We start from the raw sequence: 19,075 nt of genomic DNA, 5'->3' as shown, positions 1-19,075 counted from the left end.
ATCAAGAATGTCAAGCCTGCTCTTCAACTACTCTGTTGGAGACAGCTGTTTGTAAATGACCCTATAGCAAGATTTCTTACAGAGAAGCAAAAGGAAAGTGAGAAACTGTCAGTTGAGGCTTTTCATGCTGATCGCATTTTTGTCTTTGAGGCTTAAAATATTCACAAGCACTGAAAGCTGATATTTATGAGTAGAGCTGGGGGGAGGGGACTTAACTCCCAGCTCATCACCAACATGTCTAGCTGTAATCCACTAGCTCCATGGAGATTCAGTGCTCTGATATTTTTAGAAGTAATCACCTCCATATATTTTACCATTGTTCACTCTAAACCACATTCTTGCCTTTTACTATTAAAACAAAAATATAAATCTATGAATAATTAACTGTTTTTCCTAATTTTCCAAGTAGTGCTTATGCAATTCAGTGAGAGAAAGTGCTGCTGAACTTGTAAGAGCATAACTTTCTGTTAAATCTTCATTGAATTGTATGTCCATGTTCTGCTCTGCCTGGAGTACCGTAAATCTCACTGATTTTTATGGGGTTCAGTGGCTGTAGATACGTGCCAAGTAGAGAGACAAAGAAAGCGTGAAGGTGTAACCAAGGATTTGACCTGCGTAATACAAAAGGCAAAAGGCTGTATTTCGCAGTCTGGAAAGCGCAGCATATCTCTTTGGCAGGAGCAGAACTTGAACATCAATTTGCTTTAATGCCACTGTGGCCCAATAAGCCTCAAATCCAGTGACCATTTCAGAGGCTTCCAGAGAAAACCACTGTAGTTAACATCAAGCTCAGATAACTTTCTCAGATTTTGATGGGTAGAAATCTTTAATGGCTTCCTTCAAGTCTTGCAACGCAGCCTATAACTATGCCTTTTTTGTTTTTCCACCCTTTGCAGCAAATTTTCTAGACAACATGCCCTTACGAAGTTCTGCCAAGTTGAGCATGGAGACCAGAAAAGAAGATGGTGAGAGCACGGCACCTGCCCCTCTGCCAAAGAAGCTGTCCTGTCAGTGCCACCACCACTGTCCTGAGGACTCAGTCAACAGCACCTGCAGGTTTGTGGGATATATATTTGGTGGTGAAACATGAGGAAAACCTATTTGTGGTAGCTCAGCAGTCCTCGGTTGGGTGTTGGAGTTTTTGTTTCAGCAGTAATAGGATTGTTTATACATTTTGTCTAAAAAATCATAAGTATCAACTACATACTTAGATTTTTATGTTAGGGTGTTTATATCTTTGCAGTTTTAGGTAATGCTTGTGCTAGTTCACTGTATATGAAATATTCTGAAGGTAGGAGTTTGTTTTTAAAGGTGCATGCAGTTAGTGAGAGGAGACTTAATGGAAATGCATACTGAAATGTCAGTAAATGCTTATAAATTTATAATTACTGTCTATGGAACACCATTTATAAGAACCCTGCTCTTAGTGTGTCTTTGCAATAGCTGAGCTATCTTTTGTAGGTCCTTAAGGCTTGTTTTTCTTGTTTCTATGCTAAAAGGATACTGATCTTTTTCTTGAGGTGTTGAGCATTTTCTTACGCTAGCTATAGTCTTCTGTTTGCTTTTTGTTTAGAGTACTACAAATCTCTCATTTGGATTGGATTCTGCTTCCTCATATCCTTCTGTCTCCTCAGGGAGGGGCATGTCCAGCTCTGCACAGTCCTCTTGAAGGCACAGCTGTGGTCTGTGTTGACCTAACGCTGCCTGAAGCAGCAGAGGTGACTGAGGGTACCTGTTTGCCCACCCATAAGCAGCTTTTGTGAACACATACTATGGCTGTTGAATGAGGGTAGTGGTTAAACATCACTGTCATAGCTTGAGGTGCATGTTCGGTTTGCTTCAGCTGCAGCAAAGCAGGTCTGAGCCCCTCATATTTCACATGAGAAAATTAAACTTTTCTGCTTACTTAGAGCAGGTAAGATACTGGAGATATTCACCATCAGCTATAGCCTAGTGGATTTGTGGGAATGTGAGAAACAAAGCAGGGCACGGATATGAACCCAAGCAGACATGCCAGTTGGGTACGCACTACTGTTTGAGGTGAGACGCTACCATTGTGTCAGCTTTTCAAGGCAGCACATTAAAGAGATAAATGTGGAAAGCCTAAGGTTGCTAAAGATATTGTGGGTTGGATTTGAGTGTTGTTTTGTAGCCAGACTTAATTCTGTTCAGCCTCCAGTTTCACACTGAAGTCTATCAAAGCTTTGATGACAGCTGCATATACCATTTCTCATTTCTATCCTCTTCCTACAAACCCATCCTATAGTGATGAGTTAAGTCTAACTGTTCTCACATGGCAGTCAATTTAAAAAGCTGTAAAACCCCACTCTGATATCAATTTGTATATCCCCTGCAGTGTGAATCAGCTGTTTCCTGTTCCTGCCCAGCAAGAGTCACTGCTTTCACATGTGCTGTCTCACACACACAGTAACAGGAAAGCTGCAGATGACACTCAAATCCATGAACTAGGAAGCACAAAGGGACCCATGTTAAGGAACCCACTGAACAAGGTTTATACCCCAGCTGGGTAGCCCTGCTGTTGCACTTTGGTTTGTAGGCATTATTGACATTAACCATTTTTCATGTTACCAGGAGGTATGAGCAAATGTCCCATTAAAATGGATTTATGGATTTTCACCTCTCTGCAAAACTTAAAAGAAACTTTCTTCACAAATCCCTTTACAGTGTCAAATACCAAAGTTATTTTTAGGTAGTTAGGTGATAGTGAATAGGTAGATAAGATAGGTAGTTAAGTGGTAGTGAACTACAAAATTATAACCCCTTTTGTCTTAATAATCTTAGCACATTTCAGGCTTGAATGTTCTACTTGAGTGACGAATTTTTTTTTCTTCCAATTTAGACATCAAAATAATAATTGAAATATTTGATGGTAAATTCCAGTTTATCACTTTTCTGTCCAGGAAAATGGAAATAGTTAAAGGCTTGTATTAGAGCTATTCCTCTTTCCTATCCTGTGCTGTTACCTGAGCAGTATCCACCTTGCCACTTGCCTAGTGAGCAACACAAGTGAAAAGTTGCTGCAGTGTTTGAAGTAACATAAGCAACAAAAAAATGAGTTAACTTGAACTAAATACCCTTCCTTCATGACTTGTCAGCAATAATCATTTTCAGGATGATCACTGTTATGGCTCTCCTACCCTGGTGTGAGATACAAAGGGTACAACACTCCTTGTTCCTTTTCACTATATCTACTGAACTGTTAGTCTGTAATAATTTCCTTCTTGAATTCCTTACCACATAGCTGGAAATCTGGACAAAATATGAAATGGGCCATAACAGAGATGAGAGTCCTAAGCCTACTGTTAGGAAAGAGTAATAGGTCTCCAGTTAGCTGGCTGGGTTGACACCAGGTTTCAAAAGATTTGGCCGAGATCAACCATGTTAGCAGAGATTATTCATTTTCCCTCTGTTTTGGGATCTTCCTACTAGTCAGGCAGTAACTTCATACTTCATCTAGCCCAAACAAGTGCTGGCACAGTTTAAAAGCACTCAAGATTTCTCATTGAACCTTGCTGTAAAGGAAATCTCCACATATTGAAATTTAAGCAGTATTGATCACACTGTGTTTGTCTGAATAATAAATGAACTGCTTTAGATTAAAAGTTACTGCATTAATTATTGTTTCTCTCAGATGTAGCCACTAAAAGCCTTTTACATTTTGTATTTAAATTAATATCAAACCTCTTGTTAGCTCTATCGGTCTGTTAAGCTTTGGGCTGTGCTTGGACTTGCAGTTTATATCTGCCAGCCCTGCAGGAGGAGCCAGCATATGCTGGCGTACCCAAAGGCCTGGTAAAGCCCTGACACCTAGGAAATCACTGGTAGCATATATAGCCAGGGTGTAGGTTCTGAAGAGCATCAGGCACTGTCCCCTTCCTCTCACCCAAGCAGGGAAGGCTTTTGCCTGCCCATGAGCAAGGGCTCTGAAAGTTCAATGGTAAAACACTTCCAGCTGTGTTTAAATTAAAACTCTCAGGATAAAATAGCTAGTCCTATTGCAATCATTAAAAATTTCTCATAAGAAGTAGTCTGCCATCCCACCTGAAGATTCTGGCCTGCTGCTATAAGTTACTTATCAACTGAAGTGTAGATCCTGCCTGTAGTACCAGTAGTCTGAATGTTTTTATAAAAATGAGGACATCTGGTGGCCATTTCCAGTCCTTCTCCATGATTGTATTTTTAGCAATTTAAAAGTCAATATTCTTTAACCACATCTGTATCAAATCCTTTTAACAGCTTGCTGTGTTCCTATACAGAGTTTCCCTTTCTTTATACTTCCACAGCTTAAGTCCAATAATACTTTAGAAAGCTAAGGATAACACTCTAGCTTAAAATGCAGATTGTTTTCTGTATCGACAGAAAAAATATAGCTCTAGGTAACGTGCTTTAAAAAAATGGGGTAATCCACAAGCACGAGTTTTGGAAAACCCATTACAGGCTCATCTCATCAAGTGAGGGTTAGTCTCAGAGAGCATGAGGTGGCCTAGCCAGAAACTGAAGGTGATGCTAGGGCCAGCCATATCCTCACCTACCAGGACCCCATTTCCCCAAGGGTACCTGAACACGACAGGCAAAGACAGCTTCCCTGAAGTCCTTCCACATGACTGGTAGTGATTTGGATCCAGGCGGGAAACAAGGTTGCAGACAAGCACTCTTGTACTGTCACTCAGAGAGGTGTTTGAACTTCACACCTGAGCTTAAGTAGAAGCCCTGGCTAGGGGATGTGAGTGGATAGGGGTGTCCCAGATGCCATGCTGGGCAATTGAAGCTCATTAGTGTGCTCTTAATGAAGCTTTAGTGTGCTCACCAGGGGCCCTGACAACAAAGATCTTTGCAGAAGGTTTGCAATCATCTGCTTGTAATGGGTGTGTTAACCTGCAGCATGTTGAAACTATTCTTTCTTAACATCTGTGTGACTCATAAAAGGCTTTCAGTGAAGAAGCTTAAAGCTGCTTTGAACACAACCAGGACCTTGATTTACTGTTCCATTTCAAGCTTTGTGTGTACAGAGTGAATGCACAGACAGTTTGTATCTAATCATAATTAATCACGTACTTTAAAGAATTAGCGTTAGATTTAATTGGTTTTGACTGCAGTGGGATTACAGTAAAGGCAGAGACTGATTAGGTGCCTTGTTGTACTCTAATTTCCATTCACAGATAAATGCTCATGGTTTTTAAGATCAAGCTGATAGAGTTTAATTTCTTACGTATTGCCTGCTGATCTTGATTGTATTTCTGGATAACTGTGTCTTGAGGTAGTTTTGGTTATCTAAAGCAATAAAATGATTAAGTTGCCTTTCTAGTGTTACCAGAGGTGATAATTCACTTGAGCTATGTTATTTCCATTCTCCCATTCTCCAGATGATAGGGCTGAATTTTCTTTGTGATTTGGTATGTAGAAGGAAGATTTCCACAGTGGGCCAAAGCACTGAATTCAGACAACTTTTCTTTTAAGCACCTTTAATTTTTAGGGTAAAGTTGAACATTTTCCGATAAAGGAGTTGTGGTGAGGTCTTACAAGTTAACTCTTTCAATTTTTTTTATTGTTTATTTTCATTTTTTGGTGGAATCCTTTATACTGTACCAGAGGCAGTCAACTCCCCTTTGATGATTAAAACAAAAAAACAAAGGTCAACAGAGACAGATTCTTGCAAGCTCCAGTGTTTCCTTGCCCCCTCTCTATGTTTCAAATGTGGCTACGCAGATGACTTCGCCCCAAGTGTTTAAACAGAAACACAAAGTCCCCCTCCCACACTTTTCAACTGTGTCCCAGAAATTCCTTGTTCTTAGTTTTGCTTAGGTCTTGCCCATTAGGTATTTAGTATAAACCTTAAGCTAAACAGTAATGCAATCCCTCTATTGAGACCTGTTGCATTAATTACTCTCAGTGTGGGAGTATTTTGGTGTTACTGTGCAGAAAGTGCTGGAATACCTAGCACTTCCCTTGCATATTAAATTTACTTATATTAAAAAACCAAAGTGTAACAGCAAATCTCCATATTAAGTCTGTCCTAGCATTAAAGAAGAAGCTACATCGTACAAATTCAGCTGCAGTGTAATCTTAAGGTCAAGTAAAAGAAAACATTTGGTCTGCGTTTAAATTTTGGAGACAAAAAAAAAGGAATAAAAAAAGTTTAAAAGGAAAAGAAGAAGATGAGTAGCTTTATTTTGACTGCTTCTTGATGGTTCTCACATGTACTGAAATGGATTTTGCACAGAAGTGAAAGGTGCCAGAGAGCCCTTGTGAAAATGCAAAGGTACCCTGTCAAATCTCACACTCAACGTGAAGCCTGTAGTTTCTAGGGCTGTCCCTCACAGATTGGCATAGTGGCATGTTTTCTGCATTGTGACGCCATGTGTCAGGGAGAACTGTTTGATTTGATTTGTGATCTAGTAGAACAATGCAAGACATATTTGGTGGGCTGGGTCATGTCTCAATCCTGGGAGAATAGTTAAGACACATAGAATAGAGAAAATATTGATTGATAGACCCATATATCATCTATGAAAAGATGCTCTGCTAGTATGCATTGGGTATTCTCCTTTCTGTGTGGAGGGAGGGTCATCGTTGAGCACCCAGAGAGCCAAAAGGTACCATGCACAGAACGGCATGTGTGGTAGGACCAACATCACCATCTTGGGGACTCGTGGCAAGAAACTGTGGCCCCATGTGAGCCAGCTTCTTTGCTTTGTTACACCTGTATGTCTCTCCTTGCCTTCAGAGTAGCTGTGCAAACATCTGAAGGTGCATCTGTGTAATGCTCTTCTCGCTTGGTTTCATGTTACTTCCCTGATGCACAGCTGCTAACTATATTATTTTTTCTGAAAATGTGTTGAGCACATTTACAGTGACTGTTTGTTTATGGATGGTGTCCAAAGTCAGCGCTTTCCTAAATTTGGCCTTCATCATCTTCCTTAAGTGAAGGATGCAACAAAATACATGAATTAGATGCAAACTGGGAGTCAGCCAATTTTTGAATTAGATTATTTCAGCCAGTCTTTACAGAAGAATATGAACTTCCTACTTTCTGTATATAATATAATTTAACATTTTTACATTTTTGATAATTTGCAAAAGGTGTAGAAACTTGCCATGTTGCTTTGGATGGAAATGAAAAGAGCTTTAGCTCTTTCTGATATCAAAACGAGGAGTATAAAAAGGAGTGGACAAAATTATAATACTCATATGGACTCAATTGCAAATAAGATTAAAGATAAGGAATCTTTTCATCAGGGTATTTAACCGATCTGTTTGTGATAGGCACTGAACAAAGGGAAGATGTTGCTTTTCCAAGTTGTATATTGCCATCCCTGGCTGCATCACACATGCAGAGAGCATGACAGGAAATCTTCAGCAGCTAAGTTTTGGTAGCTGAAGTATGGCATCTTCTGTTAGAAATGGCTGCTGGCCAGTGAGGACATCTGTGTGAGCAGCTGCAAAGCTGTTGGCCTCTGTTCCTCTCTTCTGACATTTAGTAAAGGTCTCCATTAAGATCGCCTTTTTCTTTTGGGTAATCTGTAAGTATAGCAGCACCTTCTACATCAGTGTCTGTCAGTATTTCCTCTGTTAATTCCCCCTATTTTGTTTGCATTTGACTTGGCAAATATGTGGCATACTAAATATGTGCTTACGAGTGATCACATCCAAAATGTATTTAATCGTTCTCCTCCACCATACTCTAATAAGATGTTGCTTTAGTGTAGTGGAGGCTAGCGGATGTGTACTTGGATGTATTCAGTAACATCAGGTTGAGTTCCTTCTTTATGCTCCATTTGTAGAAACAAATTACACAGTATTCAAATTACACAGTTTAAGAAATAATTCTATACTACTAATCTTTGCTGGGAAGTGGAGAATAGGTTTTTCATCTTGCTTTGCATGTATCAGCAATGTACATATGTTTCTATTTATACAGTCAACAAAATAAACATAGAATTGGAGATGATACAGACTGATCTGACATGGTTTTGAGTTGTTATAATAGTAAGAACAGTTTCATTTCTACCATACAAAGGTATGAGGTAATCAATAAAACAGCAGGGGTATGCCCTGCTCTTTACTTGCAGCATGTGGTCCATCTGACACCCTGTGAACCAGGAGAACAGGTCAGGGGCAGAAGGGGGGAAGCAGATACTTCTTTCTTTTAAGAAGAGTCACTTCTTCTTCTTGCCCAAACACCTGAGATATTTTCAATATGATAATGAGTTCTTACACTGCATGAAAGCTTCTGCTCAGCATTGCTATTTTTGTCTCATGCTTTTCCTTCATCACTCTTCCATTGTCTGTAAAGAACATGATTTATCCTTATTGTTGAAGCTTTGCAACTTTTCTGTTTTGCCCTATCCAGTCTAATTTTGTTTGTCTTTTTAAAATTGGGGTAAAATTTTCAGAGGGACTGAAATGCTTGAGGATCCTGAATTTAACTTTCAGAAATGAGCTAAGAATCAGTATTCTATGGAAGACAGAAAAGAAATAAAGCTGCATACTTTCCTGCTTCTTTCCCCCCCCCCCCCCCCCCCTTTTGCAAACAATCTGACTTTTCCTTCCCTGGCTTTCCTCTGGTGAACTGTTTTGGTTTTGCTGGGGACAGTTGGCTGTGGAGTTCATTTTTGTGTTTCACTTGATTGCAATTTATTGTTTTGTTACTCTGTCCCCTGGGTTAAACTTACTCATTACTTTGAACCAAAGGCACCATGTAAACAAATAAAATGTAATCTAATATAATGTTCTGCTCTAATGGATTCCTTACAGTCTCTTTTCTTGGCAATCCTATTGTTCCTATCTTTTAAGTTTAAGCAGTGAAATCAAGGTGGTTGTCCAGAAGGATTGCTGTCTCGTTTGCATTACTCGCATGCACAATGTCAGAGAAGGGTAGAAGTCATCTCTTGCTTCTCTGAGAAAGTCATTTGCAACGCACAACTGGTTACTTTTCAAATCCAAAAGTCAATAACCCGTGATAGATTATTATTTAAAGTAATAAGCTTACTATGGCTAGACCCTGCACCACTAATATAAAAATATGCCACTACAAATATTTGACATGATCCTATCCAGCATCAGCCTGTCATGTAGTTAATACTTACAAATTGTGTTTATCTCTTACATGTGTAACTGTGCCTCTCGTTTCCTAATCTTCATTGCCTTTGCTATTATAGCTCTGTTAGATTCTCCTTTCATTCAAGTAAGGAACAAATAATCTGAAATTTTGCTGTCTTTCAGTTTTCTAATCCTTTTTTTCTTTTTATTTCCTTGTTTTAACTGAGTTTGTTCTCTTCTGAAAAATACTCATTGCACGTAGTAACCAGTGTTATTTTCCTGGGGAAATAACAAAATATTTTATTTGTATATTACTTAAATATCTTATATTTAATATTTTTTCTTTATTTTTGGCTCCTCTTTCTGCAAATCAATTTGTGTTTCTTGCACATGGTGTGTATCTCCCTCAGAGGGCAGAGAAATCCATGTACAGAGTCTCAGTAAAATGCAGACACCCTTTTTGTGCCTTTCTCCCCCTCTTTCCGTAGCATTCAGGCATTTGACCTTCATTGAGGAAGGACATTTATCACTAGCACCATCTAGCCATCTGTTAGTATACTTGTACTCCTGGAGCACGTTCTTGTAAATGGAAGTGTTATGGATCACTTCAGCCTTATAACCCAAGTAAACAGTTATGAAGGGTGTTGATAATAACTCAAGGACTCATACACAAGCGTGTTGCAGTTTGTAATGTGGTTAAAACAAGAATCACAAATCACTCTTAATAATATTTTGTGTTTAGTACCTCAAAAATCTTTCCTTCTTCGGGTCTTCACCATGGTGCAAATATTCATGCCTTGTTCCCCACACACAAGGTAGACCTGCTGTAGCATTGATGCTTGCATTTATATAGGTCTCCCAAGTCTTAACACACTAATGACCATAGGCAGAAGATGTTTGTTAGTGGTGTTTATAGGTGTTAAATGTTGGAAAGGTAAGTGTGAACTCCTAAGGCAGAGCTTCCTTTGTGTGTGCAAGAGCTGGTCCACAGCTGCTGGTAGGCTGTTTGACTGCACTGAGAGAGGTAGGTTGCCTTGGGTTCCTGAGTTGTCCAGCCTGCCTTAGTACATCAAATTGTTAATGGCAGATTTGCCTTGCAAGGAACAAAGTTTAAGACTATATTCAGCAGCATATATTTCACTTCAAAGCCTTTTCCTGATTTATTCTTTCCAATCCTCAGTACTGATGGCTACTGCTTTACCATAATAGAAGAAGATGAGTCCGGTGGACATTTAGTCACTAAGGGATGTCTTGGATTAGAGGGCTCTGACTTCCAGTGTCGGGTAAGAAAGCATTTACTGCCAGTGTTGCTTGGCTTTTTGACAGCTTTCAATTGAAGTGCAGTCAACAGATATTACCATGTCCATATTTTTCACTTCCATTTATTTGGTAGGTAGGTAGTAATAGGACAAGGGATAATGGCTGTAAAGTGAAAGAGGAGAAATTTAGATTAGATGTAGGGAAGTTGTTCTGTACTGTGAGGGTGATGAAACATTGGAACAGGTTGCCCAGAGAATCTGTGGATGCCCCGTCCCTGTCAGTGTTCAAGGCCAGGTTGAATGGGGCTTTGAGCAACCTGGTCTAGTGGAAGGTGTCCCTGCCTATGGCAGATGGGGGTGGAACTACATGAGCTTTAAGGTCCTTTCCAATCCAAACCACTCTATGGTTACATAATAGTTGCTCTACACTGATTGCTGAGAAGAGTGAATTTAAATCCCTGGATGTTGATATTATAGCTGCTTGTAACAATAACATAAGTTTTGGGGTTTGGCACTGCTGTTACTAGTAACAGTCCAGCTCAGAGGAAGTTCAAATTTAGAGAAATGCAGTCTAATTCCTGAAGTGTCCGTGGTAGCTAAAGTTAGTTAGGATGTTATTTGATGGACCACAAGAATCTTAGTGTCTTACATGAAGTTGTGCTTTAGTTTTTTGGATTTCTGGTGCCAGAAATTCCCTTCAGGTGCAGTGACCACCCGATGACTACTGCAGCAGTGGAATGGCTATGGGCAGTGGAGCAAGGTTGCTTTAAAGTGTTTGTCTTTTCTAGCATTAACCTTAAATGGTTCTACATGAGTACAGGAACAGTCTAACCATCAAGGTCCATGAAAGATATTTTACCCAGCTTCCCATGAGAGTAGAAGTGACAGCTAAATTAGTCCACGGAAATTTCAATATTATTCTGGCTAAACTGTTTTGAATACTCGTGTTAACTTATTTTTTAAATACAAGTCTAACTGATGGATTCATGTCACTTTCACAATTCTAATAATTGCACCCTTAGAAACAGTCCCTTTTGCAGGACTAAGGCACTAACAGAAATCCGTTCGGGTGAATGGATCTCTTAATTATCTGGATGAAATGTTGCTGGATATGTTCAGTGGCAAATATCCTTACTCTGCACATCCTAGAAATCTGTAACAGACTGCAGACCAGCTAACAAGTGCATCTTTTTCTCAAGTGCCAGAATGATGATATGTATGTACAACATAGATAATTACTTTACTTTCTATCAAATTGTTTGTTGCAGGACACTCCTATTCCACACCAAAGAAGATCTATTGAATGTTGTACAGGCCAAGATTTCTGTAACAAACACCTTCACCCTACGCTGCCACCACTGAAAACTCGAGGTAAGGGGAGGTAAATCAAGTCCCAAACTGACCTTTTCCTGCTGTTTCTCTTTGTGCCTTAGGAAGAAGAAACAAAGCCCAAACCCAAAGCACCCCCCTCCAATTGCACATGATTAGAAAGATAAACTGCATTGAACAGTGTTGCTGAATTCCTGTAGGTGATGTGGGTAGCAGTGCCCTGACCCATGGTTGCTGATACTTGGTCTTATTTCTGTTACATGCATGCAGTGAGCACCAGATGCATTTGTTACACGATTCTATCCTAGCACAGGCCTGCTGGCTATCAGTGATTATCCCAAAGACTTTTGCTTGTCATGGCAGAGGATGCCTTTTGCTATGTATGTTGTTAACCTGATAATAAAATTGAATCTTATTTCTAGTCCCTGCAACATGCATTACTGTTCACAACTCCACACACATCTGGGTCCAGGTCTTCATTCCAGGTTGACTGAAGACCATTAAGCTTTTCTTATATAAAAGACCTGATAATCTAGCACTAGGACAGTAATTAGTCACTAAAGTGGATTTTCTACATGAAAAATGCAGCTGAAAATAGAATGTAGAGGAAGAGTCCATGCAAATGTATGTGTACTAACTTAGTAGATTCTGGGGCAAGTTTATAGCTTTGTCATTTGCTAGTTTAAACATCACTTCCTGAAAGCTGGTAAAGCTAGTTTGGCTGGATGTTGCAGATAAATTTTATAGAAATGTATTCCTAAGTAACTGTAAGCTCATCCATGATAAACTCCTGGCGTTGGCAGCAATGGCCAAGATTTGAAGTGGTCAGCATGGAGTTTAGTCGGCAAGAGTCAGTTCAAGGTTGCAGGACAGTTTGTAATCACGATGTTCTGAGTTGAAAATCTGCAAACAGCAGATACTTCCACAAATGCATGCTCAGAGAAAGCTTTCACTCCTGTAAGCCGTTCCCTTCATGCCCATGAAATTCTGCGCAGATGGGCTGCAAAATCAGGCCTATGGAGAGTAGTATGTAAATATTTCACTGTTTACTAGTAAGCCGTTAAGTCAGCGAAACCTCATACAGTTCTTGACTTCCAACATAAGAGTTATGTACTACTTTGTTGTTTTTTTCATTTCAAAAAGTTCTTTGGACTGAGAGAGAAGCTCTAAAAAGAAGTCAATATTTGTTCATACTTAGTATATCAATAAATACAATTTTAGTTAGGAAAACATTGCCATGATTTCTTGCTGCTGCTGAGTTTATTCTACGTTGAAACTATTTAAAAATACTGAACCAATGCCTAACACTAGACATCTGCCTTATTAAGATTTTAGTTATTTGGCAATACTCTCTGCTACTTATACAGAAAGCAATAAAACAAGCTTTTGGTAGTGGCAGAAGTTGTTTGGATCGGTGTTGATTTTGCTCTGTGTGTTTAGGCACCATGGTGGCAGACCCATAAAATAGCAGAGAGAATATTTGTTGAAAGAAAAATTTCATAGATTTGGAACAGCATTCCACCGGCTCTGTGTTGCAAAGTTGTCTGTTTGGCAGGACAAACAAAAGGTGTTGTATTCACTCAACATATTCTGAAGACTTCTGTTTGAAATATGCTTTCCACTACTGGTATCCTCCTAGTATATAATGAAAATACATTTCAGGAGCTGCTTCATTAATGTGGCTGGACAGGGCTAAAGTCAGCACCTCTATTAAGGCCTTAAGCAAATGCGTTGTTCTTGGTGTCAGGCCTGCTTTAATTTGTCATTGCTGTGCCCTAATCTGAAATCTCAGAGAAAAGCCATAGTTTTCACTGCAACCAGGTGAAAATACAGTTTTCAAATACATGCTACTGCCAGTACCAAGTGCAATGGCTGTGAACATTATTTCTATTGGAAATTTTTAGATTAGGCTGTGATTGACTGAGTACTGTTAGAATTGTCTATCAAATGTAACATAAACTGTAAGTACAAAGAAAGAGAAGATGAACTTAAAAACAAGCTTGTAGGAACAACCTTCTGACCTCCAGGATTCATGAAAAATATGTATGCTCCTCAGCATTTAAAAGCAAACAGAAATTTGGCTTCTGATGAACTTATGTCCGAGGTCATATCACATGGGAAACAGTCTAGGGAGAGCATGCAGCTGCAGGTCAGAGGTTGCTGAACTGCAAATTAACCTATGCACCAAGGTAACATCACAAAGGCAAGTCACTTATGTTCTCAAAGTTATTTCCAGACCTGGCATGTACTGGAAAGTGGTTTTTACCCTCATCCCTCTACTCACTCCCCTGCCATGAAAAGAAGGCAGGACCACATACATGAGACTGGGACCTAGAAGAATTAACACTGGTCAAAGAAGGCTTGTTAAGCAGGATGGAAGAAACAACAGCTAAGCCTAAATTTTGAGTTCATCTTGGTACAGAACTAGCAGGATAAAATGCCCCCAGAAAAGCCTCGTCCAAGCTGTACATCTCTCTTATTAAGGAAATGAAAGTCTTAATTGGGTCTGATACAACACCTTTGCTTTAAACAATAAAAGATATTCCTGGAAATCCCAGTGAAAGTGCAGGCGGAGACCAGTCAAAAGGAGAAATATGTCTTTACTGATTTAAAGCCTATATAAGCAGAAGTAGTGGTGCCACCGTGTCTGGCTCCCTGCCTGTACAGCTTGTGATGAATGGTCAAGGGAATGATTGGAGGAGTGATGGGGTTTGATGTGTGCACACAGTCTCCACGCCTCAGATTTCACTGCAGTTTTTACTTGGATAACTGGAACAGTGTGAACTGGGGAGGGAAGAGAGCCTCCTCTCATTTTGATATGCTGACTTCTCCCTTGAACCTGCTGGGTGGCATTTGCAGTGCACTCCTCAGCATGGTCTTGTGAATGGGAGAGTGAGGGGATCAAGTGATGGTGGGGGGGGGGGGGGGGAATCACAGGAAAATAACTGAGAGGCAGCTTGGTATCACGAGAGATCTTCCTCCTGTTGCCCTCTCTCCCTTTCCGTGCTGCTCACCATTGACACTAGCACACACCACCATTTCTGTACAACATAAAACTTCTAACATGCCATTTGCTGGGCTTCGCTGTTATTGGCCAGCTGAGGTATGTGAAGAAGCTTCCCAAAGCTACTGCATGTTTGTTTTGCACACCCCCCACTGCAGTTGCTCGCTGCTGCCTCCGTGGAAGCTACTGCTTATTCTCATAACCCTGCTGCTTGGCACATTGCAGTTGCCAAGTAACATAACACTAGAAAGCAAAGTACTGCTGTTCTTAAAGGACAGAGTCTCTCTGTCACACAAACTGACACTGACTGGTACCCTCTACTACCTTTACCCCGGAGCCCATGAGCCAGTGATTAAGTGGACTCAAAGCTGAGCCGCCCCATCCCTTTGCATGGTCAAGGAGGTGCCAGGAAAGTGAGGTTTGTCCTGTGCTCTGTAGAGAGCAGCTTGGGCTGTAGGAGGAGTTGGTCTCCAGCAACACCAGCCTGACTCAGTTCAGCAGAACAAAGAGATGTTGCTTGTGTAAGAATGGGGGCATGCTTTTAACCTTGTGTTGTCCATGTGCCAGCGGGTTTATGAAGTCCTTAGGTGAGTAAGCAAATGACATTCTGCCAAATGCTTTGAAGATGCAGGAAGTATTTAAAAGGTGAGACAATAGCTCACTTATCATCTCTGTTGCCTCTCATCATACATAGCCAAATAAATATAAAGACATATGGAAGTTTTTCTCCTCTGCTGTGAGAGCCAGTTGCATACCCATGCTGTGCACAGTGAACCACTAGTAGTGGTCCTTTGTTAGCTATAGGGGACATCACCTGCTGCAAGATTGTAAGCATCACTGCTGCTGGAGTCTGCATTAGCCGCTCGCAGCATGGAGATCAAGACATGTTCCTTTGTGTCTTGCATGCTGCCTTGTACTTGCTTCACATAATTGCATTTGGGTATCAAAAAATCTGTCAGTGCTGGAGTCTGAAGTTGTATAGCTACACAGCACTTTGGGAAAATCAGACTGCTTTTGTTGACTTTTCTGAATAGGAGAAGCCCATTAGAAACATTGAGCACAGAGTGTGGATCATTTAAACCCTACATATGTCTGGAATTTGATTCAAGATTTCAGCATCATTATCATCCCTCTCCTGAGTGTACATACTCAGGCACACACAGGCAGCATGAACCGTATGGATGCTTTACAAGTTCTGGCTATAATGTCTAGCATACACAAGTATGAGCAAGATCTGAATTGCGCCCTCTGCATCTGACATCAGCTTTCATTACTGCTAAGCGCAAAAGCCCATCTTTCATCATGGCTTATTCTGTGAAATGGTGAAAGCCTTGCTGTGGACAGATATCCAGGTTCTTCTCAAGTACAAAATTCCAGCGTATGATATATGTGCTCTGTTTATCCTCTCCTCAGCTGATGGGCTGCGACATCTTAAACTGTTACAAACCACACATTTTAGAGAGAAATGGCTGGCCAACCCATGCTGCTTACAAAGCATGAACTAGAGCCCTTAGCCCTACTGAGCAGCCTTTGTGGGAGAGGTCTGGATTCCCCAGTGGGCTCTCAGTTTCAGCTCACAGCCCACTTGGAGTGGCAGGCCAGGTAGAAATCTGCTGTGGCAGGGAGAATGATGGGCTCCGCTGTTTCCCTGATAGACATCGTGTCAGTGTCCCCTTTCAAAGGCATCAGCCATGTCTTGAATGTTTACATTTTTAATGCTCTGGGAGCAGGGAATGGCAGGTTACAACATGACCAGTGTGATCAAAAGGTGCGTTGGTAGGTAATCTCTGTTTGTAGTGGAAAGGGGAAGGAAAGAAATAGTTTGGGTGCAAAAACAGAAGGAGAAACTGGATCTTAAAAATAAAAGAGCCTGACAGTGAACCAAGAGTCCCCTAGGAATCTCTTCTCATTACCCTTGTAAATCTGAAATGTAATAGTGCTGTTCCAGGATGAGTTGGTAAGGATAGATTTCTTGCATATTACAATGTGTTGGGCATTAGTGTGGAAGATGCAAGACAGCAAGGCTGGAAGAGCTTCAGAAAACATCATCCTGATTTGCATTATATCAGATAACAATTCTGTGAGGGTGTTGTGTGTACCTACATGCTAAAATGCCATAGTTCTGAGAGTTTGGGGGGTAGGAGAGGTTAAAGAGTAATAGTGCTAGGTTTCTTTGGCTCTCAGCAGAAGAGGATGCATGAAAGTCAGACTCACCTGAGTTAAGAATACAAATCTGGAGATTAATGGTATACTTTAAAGGAGAATATGAGTCTCCCATGCAAAGATTGACCAAAACATTGTAATAGTTTTTACATAATGGCATTTTCTACAAGTTATTTGGCACATTTAATTTTCAAAGTGTTTTACAGAATAGCTGCTGGAAGGATAGTTTTGCCTATGAGCATAGGAAGGACTTGCCGACACACAGTGCTGCTATAGAGTGAATGGAGGAGAAAAATTCCTGCTCAGGTGTTTAGAACAGAATCCAAGAGGCAGATTATTCTGCAGTGATGGAAAGATACTTTCAAGGCCTCTTGTGGTGTCCTTCCTTGGGGGTTGGATGATCCTCTGTGTCTTCTCTCCTAGCATAAATGCAATTATTCAATTTTTTTATGTTAACTGCTTGATAGGATGCTACTTAGTAAGAGTGATTTAAGACAGAGGAAGTAATTTTACTATGTCCTGGCTGACCACTTAGGTTAAGATACAGAGCTACAGGTCTTAATCGATTTTTCATTCAGAGTCAAACAGGGAGTTGCAGATCAAGGTGATGTTTTGCCTTATTGAGGGCTGAAAAGACAAATAGGCTGTTGGAGGTGCTGGTTCTGCCCTGATCAGAGAGGGTCAAAGAGGAAGTGTACAAAATGCCTGGGGAATCCAGGGGTATCTTGCACAGGACTTTGGTAGGAAAGAGAAGAAATCATGTTTGCTGCACTTTTGAAGGTGTGTGTGTCTCTTAATGCTGACTTTGTACCACCTCCCTTTCCAAATTTTCCACCTTCCTTGTTTTAATCCCAGACTTTGCTGAAGGAAACATTCACCATAAGGCCCTGCTGATCTCGGTGACTGTTTGCAGTATTCTTCTGGTGCTTATCATCATATTCTGCTACTTCAGGTAAATAAAGAATATTTTACCAGCTTGTTAATGTTCCTCCCAACATTTATCTTGTTATAGACTTCGGAATTTGAAAAACTTGAAGTTGACTTTAAGGAAAAAAATGGAAAATGTAATTTTATGATGAGGAAAAATGTGTATTTTATTCACCCTAGTCACAGGTATACCTGTGAGGTGTATATCACATAGCATCTTTTGCCAAACATCCTAAAAAATCCATTCAGGTAGAAGCACAGATTATTCTTTACTGAGTATAAGAAATCCGCATGACAAATTTTAGATAGGGTAAACAAACCTAAGGCTTCTAAATGTGTTTACATGGTGAATAACTGATCATAGAAAAGAGAGGGATACGGGAATGTGAGTAAATATGTCTGGAATGTCATGAAAATCTACGTGCATTATGTTTAAGCAATTTGTTCCAGTTTTTAAATAGTCACAAATCCCATGACCTTACCTCCTCTACCTCTTGAAAGATCCACTGCAGTCAGTAAAATAAAACTGGGTATCTCTTGGTCTGTGTTTTAAACGTATTTACATTTCTGAATGAAAAACATTTGGTTGCTTTGCAAACTTACGCCAGATTGCGCAGTCTTTGAGTTTTATACTGAAAGCATCAAACATTGCTAAAAATAACATAGAAAGTTTTGGGCAGTAAGTCCAGCACATTCCCCGGGGAAGCAGAGGAAGCTGTGAGTCTATAAATGAAGCAGACGTGGAGGTCCGTGTGCATTATTCATTGCACGTGTGTTCATTGTATTCAGAGCTAATTTCACTTTCATGTAAAATGGCAGATACAAGCGCCAAGAGACGAGGCCCCACTACAGCATCGGGCTGGAGCAGGATGAAACTTACATTCCCCCTGGAGAGTCCCTGAAGGATTTGATTGAGCAGTCCCAGAGCTCAGGGAGTGGCTCCGGACTCCCTCTCCTGGTAAGGAAGCAATATTATCTCAGAGCAAGTTTAAAAGGCAAGAATGAATAGAGGAAGACAAAATGAGGCAGAAGAAAATACATTTGTGTGTCCTCATTTACTATTTTAGGTTGTTTTTTTTTTTTTCCTCTCCCAGAAATGAAAAGGACTTAAGCTGAGAACAGCTGCTTTAGAAAGCTGGAGACTTTTTTCATGCAGACTACACCAGAAAAGCTTAAGAGTTTTTTTACCTCAGCTTATTTCTTATTTTAGATACCATAGAATAAGTACAGACTAACAGAGCTCACAAAAATTCATCAGGATTTGCCCCAGTGTACAAGACAGCATCTGGCAGACTGATCTTACTTTCTTGCTTTTTATGTGCAACACACAATA

At 40.3% G+C, this 19,075-nt stretch overlaps 1 protein-coding gene across 8 annotated transcripts in view; it reads left to right on the top strand.

Moving 5' to 3' along the window:
* BMPR1B (bone morphogenetic protein receptor type 1B) overlaps positions 1-19,075 on the top strand; it is a 246,114-nt gene that overhangs the window by 213,957 nt on the left and 13,082 nt on the right. For all 8 annotated transcript variants that reach the window (XM_065691639.1, XM_065691631.1, XM_065691656.1 and 5 more), the window contains 5 exons: positions 897-1,056; positions 10,241-10,343; positions 11,588-11,690; positions 17,671-17,767; positions 18,562-18,700. In XM_065691639.1, the coding sequence (XP_065547711.1) occupies positions 914-1,056; positions 10,241-10,343; positions 11,588-11,690; positions 17,671-17,767; positions 18,562-18,700 (585 nt within the window). In that variant the 5' untranslated portion in view covers positions 897-913. The remainder of the gene's footprint in view (positions 1-896; positions 1,057-10,240; positions 10,344-11,587; positions 11,691-17,670; positions 17,768-18,561; positions 18,701-19,075) is intronic.

This window comes from Lathamus discolor, chromosome 1 (assembly GCF_037157495.1).
Source record: "Lathamus discolor isolate bLatDis1 chromosome 1, bLatDis1.hap1, whole genome shotgun sequence".
Lineage (NCBI taxonomy): Eukaryota > Metazoa > Chordata > Aves > Psittaciformes > Psittacidae > Lathamus > Lathamus discolor.
Note: the sequence above shows the minus strand (reverse complement) of the source record. Positions and strands in the feature narration are given on the sequence as shown.